This window comes from Epinephelus fuscoguttatus, linkage group LG3 (assembly GCF_011397635.1).
Source record: "Epinephelus fuscoguttatus linkage group LG3, E.fuscoguttatus.final_Chr_v1".
NCBI classification, from domain to species: domain Eukaryota; kingdom Metazoa; phylum Chordata; class Actinopteri; order Perciformes; family Serranidae; genus Epinephelus; species Epinephelus fuscoguttatus.
In genome coordinates this window covers 36,992,311-37,005,578 of record NC_064754.1, presented here as the reverse complement: position 1 = coordinate 37,005,578, position 13,268 = coordinate 36,992,311, and the positions used below count along the sequence as shown (strand labels likewise).

The 13,268-nt window shown below is 39.4% G+C and overlaps 1 protein-coding gene across 1 annotated transcript in view; it reads right to left on the bottom strand.

Moving 5' to 3' along the window:
* grb2a (growth factor receptor-bound protein 2a) overlaps positions 1-13,268 on the bottom strand; it is a 69,830-nt gene that overhangs the window by 18,443 nt on the left and 38,119 nt on the right. Inside the window, exons 2-3 of the mRNA XM_049571347.1 lie at positions 7,785-7,876; positions 2,888-3,010 (exon numbers count right to left, since the gene is read on the bottom strand). Coding sequence (XP_049427304.1) covers positions 2,888-3,010; positions 7,785-7,876 — 215 coding nt within the window. The remainder of the gene's footprint in view (positions 1-2,887; positions 3,011-7,784; positions 7,877-13,268) is intronic.

The window sequence follows — 13,268 nt, the reverse complement described above, 5'->3', positions numbered from 1 at the left end:
CTGAAATAAGGTCTGAGCTAAACACACGCTAAAGAGACTTTCACGTTTTGTTCTACGACATAAAATACGTCAGTAAATACCTCACTTGTGAATTTTGAAGCTTCTATGTGTCTCAAAAAGGCGGTTGCTGACATGTAGCTAAATGAGATGCTGAGCGGCGCCAGATGTGGCTTTACAGTCATCTTATGGTGGTAACGTTAGGTCATGTGACCGTCATAGCCTCTTCCTGAAAGTGGTTTTCATCTGTGAAGAATATCTTGCTTAACAAAATGTGTAAATATCATAAACGTTTGTTTGCCATGGAGCTTATTTTTGGCAACAATCAAAAAATCCCATAGGCTTTTCAACGAAGGAACCAGTGCAATGCTAACTTTACCATCATCCTACAGAAAAACGTCACCCCTTCAGCACTATGTAAGTGGCTGATTGGCGTGTGTCAGTCATACTCATATCCATCGGCTGTATTCAGCGTCTGACTTCCGACAGACGGTGATACAGCCTCTAGGGGCAGACCCCCGATTTTTTGGCATTCTGGTTTGATTCGGGCGGAGGAGGCGAATTTTCGTTTCCGACTTCCGTTTATATATAAGTAAATATGCTGAACCACTGTGATGGACTCAGAGTTTGCAGTGACGCCAATTATGTTCCGCCTCGTTAGTTCACCACACGGACCATTTAACCTGGCAACAACTGGAGGCAAACCCCGGAGGCAAGATCTCCGGGGTTTGCCTCCAGACTCTACATTCACTGAATGTAGAGTCTGTAATATAGAGACTATATGGCAAGTGCAAATGAAAGACTCACCTGCCGTTTCCCGGTCAGCACTAGACAGAGTTGTGACAGTGTGTTGGCGGACAATGGGCCCAACTCCTTCTCCCCACTGCTTCCACACAGCATTTAAACGCAAAAGCAGAGCGGGATAAAATAATTACTGAAGCACTTGGCATTTATATTAGCATATAGCCCTAGTGGAGCTCACTGAAACACTCCCCTAACGCACACATTATAGTTTTATATTTGTCAAGTTATTTTGTAGTTTTAGTTTCATATGATCAGATTCTTTTCAGTTTTATTATCTGATGTGACCTGTTGCCTTTTGGGAAAGTGTTTGTACAGTGTAATACACAAGTGTTTGAGTGATCCTTGCTTTTATAATAATTATAGTTGCCAATGGACAAATGTTACCTTTGAAATGCAAAAAAATGCAGACAAAATATATGCATCGACCAGTTAATTTAATCGTATTAAAATCCGGGATGTAGTTTTTAAAACTCTGTTAAATGCTGTACTACAAGGTAGACTGTGAAAATGAAGCCCTGGCTGTTGCATATGGGTGTTTCATCAAGTTGCATCATAAGGAACATTGAGACCCAGTGAGGTCAGAGCTCAAATAAAAATGCCCTTTTCATATTCTGTCATCACACAGAAAGAAAGTGACAGCTTGTTTTGACATAATGTTAAAAGATCATTGATCAAGCTGTCAGACTGACACAAACAAGTCACCTTGGACAAGGCAAGCCAGTCAGAGTAAACAATATGAATAGATCAAATAAACAGAACAGAGCCATCTGTAATTTTATTAATAACCTTAATAACTTAATAACCCTAACCTGTCAGCTGTCTGCGCTTGAATGACAGCTCCCCCACTCTGTGCCGGTGCAATGGCAAAAAAACAGGCAGGGCAGGATTTAGCGTGGGTGTGGTTGTAAGCATAAAATGTCCAAGCTAGTGTGGCTCGAAAAACGACATTTAATTTGTCGTTGTAAATTATGCAGCTTCTCGTTAGACATTCCACTGTCATTAACCTCTGTCACCGTCTGCACTAACTGCAGCAAGGCAGCGACCCTCTGTTCCTGTTGCCTGCATTATTTAACTGCAGTTACATTAACAAGAATTCTCTGAATGAGGGATCAACCCACACCCTTCTACCCTTGAGATTTCACGGGTCAGTGTTTTAATTTAACTGTGGGCACCCTGGTGGCGTAGGGTTTTGCAGAGCTGATCATTTAACATCTTTGGTTTGAGTCCTGCCAAGACCTTTGCTGCATGTCATCCCTTTGTCAGCACTCTGCTATCAACCATCTAATTAAGGCACAAAATGTCCTAAAACTGAAATAAATGTCGAACAAATCTGGACTATCTACACCTTTATTTTAGTTACATTTTTAAAGGGAAAATTTGGATGTTGGACAATGATGGCGAGCGGCTTGTTATATAGAGGAAGGGCAGGGAACCATTTATTGAGGCAGCAGGTATGACGTTGAACCTCTGTTTGCTGATCATTAAACAGCAGCAGGTGGTAGAAATGCTCTGTTAACTTACGTTTGATCTTTTAAAATTTCCTAAGTGTTGGCAAAGACAACACAGTGCCTTTTCCGTTATTAGTCTGTATTGGCCTACATCATGTAATTCCTATCATATCAACTGTAATTTAAAACACTTGGGTGAATTTGCAGGCTGATAATCCTACCATGACATAGCAGCTGGTTGTGAGGTTGTTAATCTCTGCTACTGATCCCAAAAAGTCTTGAAGATAACAAGGTGAACATTTCCACACTGAGGCTCTTCTCTAATGAAATTAATTTTGAAAATAATTTATAAATGGATTCTTGTGTCCTCACTGTGTTTGTGTAATGTGATTGTGTAATGTTAGTGTTATTGTCACTGTAACAGAGCATTATTTTAGGTGTTAGTAACAGTTTTTTCATTGAGAGCACACTCAGTTAATGATGTAATTTTCAGAATACAATAAAAAAGTCGAACGACTGAAAATTGTATCAGATAAAGACAGAATTGTGTTGTAACAGGCAAATCCATTTTACCAGTGAGTGTGCTGCAGCCAGTAGATAAAAACACTCAAGCTGGAATAACTGAAATGACTACTGACTTGACAGAGAGGGTGAAATCCCCTGGAGAGCTCTGGCTTTCTTGGAGGAGGGAGGCTCCACCGTATCCCTGTTTCCTCAGCAGCTCTTCAGCCTTCCCTCGAGTTATGCCACCATGACACCAGCTGTGGAAATTAGTTTAACAAATAAAAAACAATAACTTAAACTTGAACCTTGATACTGTGTACAGCCAGTGCTGGACCTAGCACAGTCTACACCCTAGGGTAGGCCCTTAGCTTATGAGAATTCAACACAAATAAACTATTTAAACAAACAACAACAATAATAAATGACAAATAAGAAAATTTGGTATGTGCAATTGGCTTTTGCCTATTCATTTTCCTCAGAGAGTAGCTGCCTTTGTCGACAAGAAACATTTAGACATTCGGAGCTACTTTTTTGGCAGTAGAGACAGGTTCTTGTTAGTTGAATTGTAACCACAAAACTGCAGCAAATACACAATGTCTTGCTTCTCACATGGATGGTTGATTGCGTTAGCATGACATCAAATTACTATGTTTTTTGCTGCTTATGTTGACCCACTACATCTGGCAACAGGAGAGAGAAAATTAAATCCATAAAAAGTCCCCTCTTATAATTACAACATCAGAGTTTTTAATTAACCCTCAGGAAAATAATGTCATTTTTTAAATTCAGTCGAACTGATTTAATTGAACAATGTAACTCAAACAAGTTCAATGCTAATCTAATGCTGAAATATGTGCTTGTTTCAAGCAGTGGATGGTCAGAAAACCAGCAGTACATGTTCTGTGTCATATCACCACTAATGTGTTTGATTCAGTTTGTTTGTCTATGAGCAACACATACTTGAGAGAATTCCATAAACTTCTGATGGAAAGTAAGGTTATGGGCTGGGGAAGAACTGAAGGGTATAAAGTGCTTTACAGTACAGCTATTAACACCTCAACTCTGAGAAAGGGATTGTCTTAATGGCAACAAACAAACAAACAAAAAACAAAAAAAGAAAGAATGAAAAATAAATCGCACAGGTTGGCAACACTTTAAAAATGTAATTAATTCCTATTGTCATTTTTCGTGTATCTCTCTTTTATTGATTTGCCTGCCTTGAATTCCTCAAAGGACACTGCCAGCTTCAGGTTGCGTCCTTCACAGGACCTGAATGCCAGGCTGAACCTGCTCCAATGAGACCAATACAAAGATGTATTTGGACAGTCCATGTGAGCTAATTCCTAAATGTCCAATTGTACCTGAAAGTTGCCCTCTGGTGGCTGAAAAAGGGGAAATTAAACTTTGTATCACAATATCCTGACGGAAAATAAGAAAAAAGTTTCATTTAATGAATGAGCGTTGTTCTTCTTGGTTTTGCTTCTATTATCTGGGCTATGTGTGCTTTGTCTGGGGAGAGGATGGGATTTTTGACAAACCATGGCTGTTGCTCTCATTTTATGATTCTGGTGAAAACACGGTGTGGAGGTCAGGATGGCATGTTGAAGCCAGGACATGTGAGGTCGATAGCTGATGTGGTCTTGTAAGGTTGCCAACCTAAAAACTAGAATTACCGCCTCGTAGTTGTACGCCTCTGCAAACCAGTCAAGTTGCAGTTAGTTTATATCCATGTCTGTTCACACTCATATGTCGTCATGACAGCTGACAACGCTTCAAATGTGGAGATTGCTGCAAAGGAGCTACGAATTCTAAAACATGGATGATTCAGCAGCTCAGAAGATCTACAATCAGAACAGTTTCAAGATGGACACACAGCAGCAAGAGCTATGGCGTTGAATGAGGTCGTTAAAGTGTTTTTGCAGAACATTATGATGTCACAGTGAAGTTGACCTTTGACCTTTTAGATTTAAAATGTCATCCCATCATCATAGAGCCCCCAGGAAGAGCGCCAGACTTTGAAGTCAATTTTACTTAGTGGTCAAAAGTGGAAGTACACTGGCCAGGATTGTTACGTGATGCCATGGGGCCAAAAAAACTTTTTCCCATAGATCTACATTAGGAAAGAGACGTCTGTAAATCAGTGGATACAGCATCACAGCCCCCACGAAATGACTCGTTTCACCATCAGGATTTGATCCATTCAGTCTGATAATGTTTGGAAAGTCTAGAAGATTAAATTATTCAATCCCCCTTCAAGTTAGCGGAGTGCTAAACCTGAAGTTAGTCTCTTGGTTGATGGAAGTTGCCGTTCAGCCGCATTCGTCCGCGCGGCTGCAGTTAAGACTGCTGCTCTTGCTCTTCGGACCCCATGTGTAAGATCTATAATTTCATACCTCAGAAATAGGGCTTTTCTGTTTTCATGTGTCACCGAGCAGCTTTCATAGGAATGAATGGGACTCTGCCTTCTGTGCTGTATCCAGTTCTCCTAAAACATCCATGATCATCATTTTATTCAATTAGATATTTGTGTGAAAATTTGTCATAATTACCATACCAATTCTGTAGTTACGGCCAAAACATATTCATGAGGTTACTTGACCATTGACCACAAAATTCTAATTAGTTCATTGTTGAGTCCAAGAGGACATTTGTGCCAAATTTGAAGAAATTCCCTCAAGGTGTTCCCTTCTGCCATCGCCAGTCCTGAGGCATAACGATCCTAAAATTTAATTGGTGTGCAGTGGTTGTGTTGATAAAATCTGGGTATGGAAAGACTGAATTTTGAGTGGGTCCACATGGAATACATTCCTTGACTTTTAATATCACATGTAGCCTTGAAATTTGGACTTTGAAGTGTACCGTGTGCTGTTCCTGCGATAGATTGAAAAAAACATCTGAAGGACAGGGAGACAGACAGAAATACAGCATCTACATTTAAGTCCAGTAAAGCACATAGGCCAGCATATAGTAAAAGCAGATAGAGAACGACACTTTTAGGTATGAATCCCTTGTTTGATTTATATATCCACACATCTGAACTACAACAGACATAGCATTTGATGTTCACGTCACCAAAATAAGCATCAATCTCAAGCTATACTGACACGCAGGGAATCTAAGTTTTATCATAACTGCCCATCTTGTATAGTAAAGCTGTTTGCTTCATGGTCAGCAGTGTGCTTTGCTGTCTCTACTACACATGTCCAAGCAGCTGATAAGTGAGACTTACTGTCTGTCACGTGTACAGAAGCACACAAGAAGGAATTCTAATTAACATTATGGATAGATGTCATGATGGGAGGCAGCTGAGAGGCAGCTGTAGGGGAGCTGAATCACATAAATGATGACCAATGTGGGTCAGTCATCAGTAATGCCTGTAGTTTTAACAAAACTAAGGCCCAGGCTGCACCAATAGCGTGAGCAGCACATGTGCGTCTCTTTGCTTTTTATTTTGGCGCCTATGTTAACAGATTAAAGCAGCCACAGCTCGCATCAGCAGCACAGCAGGGCTGCGGCTCATCTAGAGATTTAATGTCTTGTCAATTTTTTATCCACTATGTGTGGAGTTCTTAGCAATTAGCAAATTTAAAGCCCTTTAGCTTTTCTGTCAACATATTCCCTTCATTTATTAATGCAAGGCTGTTATTGTGGCTTTTTTATGAGGCAAACTCAATGCAGAAAGATAGGAGCTGGCAGACAGGTCTCTGTGTGAACACCACGTGTGAGCCGCAGCAGTTTTGCAAGGTAGCCAACACACAGGTCAGCCGGGTTGCACTGCCTGCGTGAGCACCGTGTGGCTGCTACCCCACTGAACTGCTGGTGATCAACAACTTACCTTTCATATTGTTACTGGGAGGTTAATAAATAATTCAGTGCTCCAGTAAAATGAGTCAACGTTTGGCTAAAGTAACTCTAAAACTCCTACACTAACACAGGAGTGACTTAATATGTTACCTTGGTTTTTGTGCTTGATGTAAGTCAGAAATAGCTGATATCAGAACACACTAACAGGGCAGTCAGCTATGTTTCATCTATTTAGTGCTCCATAGGTGGGTTTGAGTGTGTTTTCATGAGATTTCAGTGAGTTTAAGAGAAGCAATTTGGGTGAAGAAATTCAGGTCAGTCAAGGATAAGACTCATCACTCATTTATACAACTTCATGGTGGTATCCAGCACTTGAAAAAAACAATAAAATAAATGACTGCAGTGAGTCGCATTTTACCCGCTGTCAGTTTATAGTGGAGCAAGGCCATCTGTATTCAGTTGACAGTTACCAGTGGAGTCACGATTCAATTTTCATGTGTCTGTCTTTGTGCAGATTACAAAGAATGCTTTGAGATGGTTTTGGATTTTTGCATTTGTCACAACATATTGTAAAGCTCCAAAGGGAGTCATAGGATGATTCGTCTGATGATTAGCCTGACTAAAATGTAATTTCCCCATGTCTTCGCACAGTTATGCATGGATGCTTTTCAAGCTTATCTGGCTACCATCTTAAAAGATAAGTCTGGTGATATTTCTATTGTTCTTGTTCTCCACAAACCCACTGAAAAGACCCAAAGTGATCCCACAAACAAGCATCCTCTTTGTAGCAAAGACCTGATAAAAATTTGTTGTCCAAAATCTGTTTGTCAATGAGCCATAGAACGAGTGACAAGTTGCTGTATAACCATGAAAAGGGGCACTTCAGTTAATATTGAGTCAATCCCAAAGACACCATTTGTCTTTTGAGTCATTCATCAGGCAAAAGTATTTTTGGTTTTAGCTTCTTAAATTTGAGAATTTGCTGCGTCTCAGTGTTTTTTTTATTTATAAATGAAAATGGAAAACTTTTGGATTTGGTTGGATACAACAAGCAATCTGAAGATGTTACCCTGAGCTCTGAGCAAAATAATTTTTTTTCTATTGACAACCGTCTTAAATTTTGTAAACAAAGCAATTGATGAAAAGAGACAAATCAGTTGATAATGAAAATAACATCTGCTGATGCAACATAGCTTACATGTTTCGTTCCCTTCAATCATGACTTACTCTTGTGGTTTAAGTTGGACATAGTTGCGGGGAACCAGGCCTTCCTTCCCTTCAACCTCTGCTTTGTACCACTTGTTGTCAGAAAACTGAAACTGAAAAAAATGACAGAGCAAACAGATAATGACTTTATCTGACTGGCTGCGACCACCATCACCAAGACACTTAACATTTCCTCTTGCAATTGGACATGCAATAAAAGACCGTGTTCACTCTTAAAATGAAAACAGACATGAAGGCAGAGATGCATATCCTTGGGGTATAAAATGGCTTTGTAGTCCACTTAATAGCATATAATCAGACAGAAATGCCAGAATATCATCTTTAAAACACCAGGAGAAGCCCTATTTGTATTCAGTCTATGCTATATGTCACCGCTTGACATCGGCTTTCTTCTCTCTAGGACATGCTTGTGATCAAAATAACTCATTTGCAATGCATTCCCACTTGGCAGGGACTCTCTTAAACAGAGCGAGTACTCTGCCGCCAGCTGCGATGCAAATTAAAGTTGTTCATGTGGTATATCAGCCTGGACAGGTCGCATTGTACATGAGATGCTAACAAAGAGGAAAGGCACAAAGGTGATGCATCATGCATGTATGAATAGTTTAAACTAAAGTTTAAAGAATCCACTCCCTGTACTTGATTTTTAATGGTTCTGACTGAAAAAACAAACTTACACGGTGTGAAAAAGCAATGTCAGCACCTTCCTGCAGGATTAGTCCCTTCAGGAGTTTCCAAACCACAGTAATCTGTTTTACTACTCGCTAATGGGGCTCAATAAGGCTCACAGTCAAACAAGAGCTGTAAGCTGAAGTCACCACGCAAAACCCTAAGTATACTGACTCTAATTCAGTAAGCACTGTTAAAGTGGTGCCACTGTGTCGAGGCAGCTAATAACTTTTACAAAGTTTGTCTGTAAACATCCCAGCAAGGCCGAATACATGCATCATTAAACAGGATGAAGGAGTAGTCCTTCTTTGTAAGGGTGCACCGATTTATCTGCTGAACATCAGTACTGGCCGATACTCGCCTTGTTGACTGTCATCGGGCTATCGGCAGAAAAGATGACATTCACTGATGGCAGTGGCCGATGTTTATCTGTTGTGTTATATCAATTTTGCACAGACTAACAGCATCCTGTCGTCCGGAAGGACAATACAAAATGTGTTTGGGACAGAGATCTCTCCTGGGAATACTTTGGGATAAACGGAAACAGTAAACTCACTCACTGTTGACATCGGCAGGAGGAGAGCTAGTTAATGTTGGCTGTGAGCAGCTGGTGGTCGGAGGTAACCGCTGACATAGTTGCATTGAATTACTTGAATAAAACAACTTGAATAAATACAGCTGTTACGGGGAAAATTTGTTGATGTTTTCACAGTAAGATAAAAAGATACTGGAGAGGGAATTAAGAAGTTGTGCTCATCCAAAGATAGTGTAATGAAGGTCTATTTTTTATAATGAGGATTTCATCGTTTCCCTGCCACAAAAGGGGGAATACATAACAACAAAAACAAAAACAACAACAAAAAAAAACATCTGTCTCAGACACCAGCCAAAATGTTATTTTAAACATTGGTATCAGCTCAGATCTCACCAATTTCATTTGTAAAACAGCCAATAATAACATGTATCCCTGCCATTGGTCTCCTAATCATGCTTTTACATGTGCATCTATTTGTCCCAAAAAACAGAAAAACCTGAGGCCCTTCCTTGAAAAAAAATTTGCAAATGCATAATCTGCCCCAGTTTCTAGTTTTTGCCAATATCTCCTCTGCATCATTTAAAAAGATGCTCGACCAGAGAGACTAGCACTTTTGAAAAATGTTTTTAATTAGTTGATCAGGAAAATGTTTTCATTTACTGTTTAACCCTTGTCTAAATTGAGGGTGTACAAAAAAGTCTCACACACCTGAATATTTCACAGTAGTTGTTGCTTTCTGTCTAGTAATTACTGACTGGAGTTAATAGCTTTTTGTGCTGCTATTGTTGGCAGGTGTGGGGGTGTGTGTTTACATGTGTGTAAGATGCACCTGTTATTCTTAACCCATATGGAAAAGAAATAGAAAAAACTTATAAGAAGTTCCATCACCTTCAGTGTATGTTTTATGTATTGTGCATCATATAAGGCTTATATGATTTACTCTTGAAAGTGGCCACTTTTGCATTTTTTTCATACAAGAAAATAAAAAGAATTACATAAGAATCATGTGAAATCTATGTATGCGGTATATAAGGAAAGTACATGTCAAAGTATGTTTTCCATACATGTGACATATAATTTTTGCAGTTTTTCCTATATGTCTGTTTTAAAGACATATGCTTTACATATATGAACAAATATCATTATATATATGTTTTCTGTATGTAAAGTCAATATATTTTGCAGGGGAATTATGCTTTATTTATATGCTTTATATAAGCTCATTAAAAGTGAAAGTTCCACTGATTGTCACACACCTGAGTGTGTGAAATTTGTTCTCTGCATTTGACCCATCCCTTGGGAGCGGTGAGCAGCAGCAGTGCTGTGCTCGGGAATCATGTGGTATCATACATTTGGTATGACCCGGCTGGGGATCGAACCCACGACCTTCCAGTCTGAGGGTGGACACTCTACCACTAGGCCACTGAGCTGGTTATATGTCATTTAATAAAAACCAGTAGGCTATAAAAACATATATGAATATGTACCATTACATACAGTATAGTTTTTTGTATGTTAAGGATAAGATATAATGTCATGATAAACTATGTTTTCTTTATGTTTTTTCTGTAAGAATTCTTAAATGTCAGCCTATGAAATTTGAAATATTATAAAAAATACTTACTTTATATATATATATGTATCTATACAGTCAGTTTCATATAAGTTTCTGTCATAAGAAACACATGACTCACATATGAAAGTGACAAGACTTAATTTGTCCCTTTACTACTGCAACTGGATCAAACTGTGTAACAAACTAGCAATGCACTAACTGCTTGGTCAGCTCCCAGAACAACTACTTTCTACCATTCAAATTACATAAATGCAGTCTATAAATGTTGTCTTTCAATACCTGTAATACTGAAAAAATGGCTGTTAGGCAAATTTTTAATTCATGAACTTTATTCGCAAAACAAATTAGGCATAGTCACTTACATTGACTAATATTTACCACTGCTGAACAATAATCATTTCACATGGAACAGTGTGTTTGTTTTCAACAATCTGAGTACTGAAATTACACAACAAACAACAAACAGCAACAAAGCTCAATTTAAGGGGATGCTTTATTTTTGGCATGGAGCTCTGTGATCTTGGCATTGATTGTGATGCCAATGAATGAATGATGAATAGTCTTTTTCAATCTCTGCGTTACATTGAATACATTCGACAGGGATTTTGAATATTTGCTGTGTTGATTTAATCATTGTTCCTAACTTAGTGGATATAATTGCTCCTAAATGTTAAACAATATTACCCATGTAATAATTTTAGGAAAATTAATTCGTTTAGAGATAAGAATATGATCCCTGGTTTTGCAAAAATGCTGAACTTAGCAACATTTTAACAGTCCTTTGTCATTACATGTTGAAAACCTGCTTTCAGTCATGCTTTTCCCTTCAATTTTATTATCAGATTATGTTGTTTGTGGCACCACAAGTAAATCTTGTAAGTGTTTTCTATAATACTTACAAGAGTTTAGTTTCACTGATTATTGTCCAACTCATAAGTTTGATATAACATTTTTCTACTAAGGTTATTGTATGTGGAATTACTGTCATATAATGTTCTTATAAGTACCCAAGTTAGACAAGTTTCATTTTGTACAAATTTAATAAGGATCTTATGTCTGGTTTCACTGTCGTATGCATTACATTCAAGTTTCAGACAAAAGATATACAAACTTTATAAGATTTATCTATATTTTTCCATATGGGAAAGAGCACATCCGTTCCCATGAGCATGTGGGATCACATCTGCATATGTGTGTGTTACTCCTCTGCTCTGACTGACTCAGTCTTTCTTTGCAACCAGTAAATATCAGAGCACGTCACCTCCTGAGAAATGATTGCCCTCCACCTACACACTGACAGACAAATATTAGTCATGACACGGATCCTGCAAGAATGAGTGGCCTCACTGCCAAAGACCGGCGCCAGGAAATCATATTAATCATCAATCAATCATCTTTAAATGGGTCATATCCCTTGAGATTTTTTAATTATGTGGATTCAAACTAATGAATACTTCACTGTGTGCATGAGTGTGTGTGTTTGTGTGTGTGTCTCTAGGGGTTGTCTGACAGAGCAGAGTTGAACACCCTTAAAGGACAACTTCAGTATTTTTCAACCTGGGCTCTATTTCCCCATGTGTATGTGTGCGTATGATTCATGGGTACCACTCGTTCTAAAATTGGTTAAGTATTGAGCCGCAAAACGAGCTAAAACGGTAATGGGGGCAAATGCGTCCCGTATAAAAGTGCTTTTTTTCACCACTGACTGGTTCAGATTGCCAGTGCTATCTCTGTAAATAGCATATGGTAGCGACCCTGGGGCAGTGGTGAGTGTGAATGAGTGGAGTCAGCTGTCAGTCAGTGTTGGAGCAGAGAGGCGGAAGTTGTCCCCGCTTGGTAATGTAAGTGAGTATGTGTGTATGAAGAGTGTGTCTTACGCTAGAAGAGTCAGAGGACGGAGTCTTTTACGTGCTACCCCCTGGAGTGTTACCGGAGTTTTTGGAGTCCTCAAATAAACAGACCTTTTTCCCGAACGCAAGAACAGGATGTCACGCAACACCCCGTACAACTTTCATAGGCTGCCTTTGTCGGACGGCGAGATGCTGAAGTTGTGGCTAGTTGTGCTACAAATGGATGCTAACACTCCTCTCCAGACACTGCACCTTACAGACCATCGAGTCTGCAGTGCTTACTTCTCCCAAGATGACTACTGCCAGCTGAAGAAGAGGAGACATCCAATCCTGAAACACCTCTTCCTCAAGAAAACAGCTGTCCCACGAGTAGAGAGAGCTACAGACACAGTGGAGCAAAGCTTGTGACATCACACAGCCCAGAGGTAAGGGAAAGGCTAAGTTAGCATGCTATTTACAGAGATAGCACTGGCGATCTGAACCAGTCAGTGGCGAAAAAACACACACTTCACACACACATACTCACTTACATTACCAAGCAGGGACACCTTCCGCTGCTCTGCTCCAACACTGACTGACAGCTGACTCCACTAAAACTCACCACTGCCCCAGGGCCGCTACCATATGATATTTACAGAGATAGCACAGGCGATCTGAACCGGTCAGTGGCGAAAAAAAGCACTTTTATACGGGATGCATTTGCCCCCATTACGGTTTTAGCTTGTTTCGCGCCTCAATACTGAACCAATTTTAGAACGAGTGGTACCCATGAATCATATGCACACATACACATGGGGAAATAGGGCCCAGGTTGAAAAATACCGAAGTTGTCCTTTAAAAACACAACTAATTTT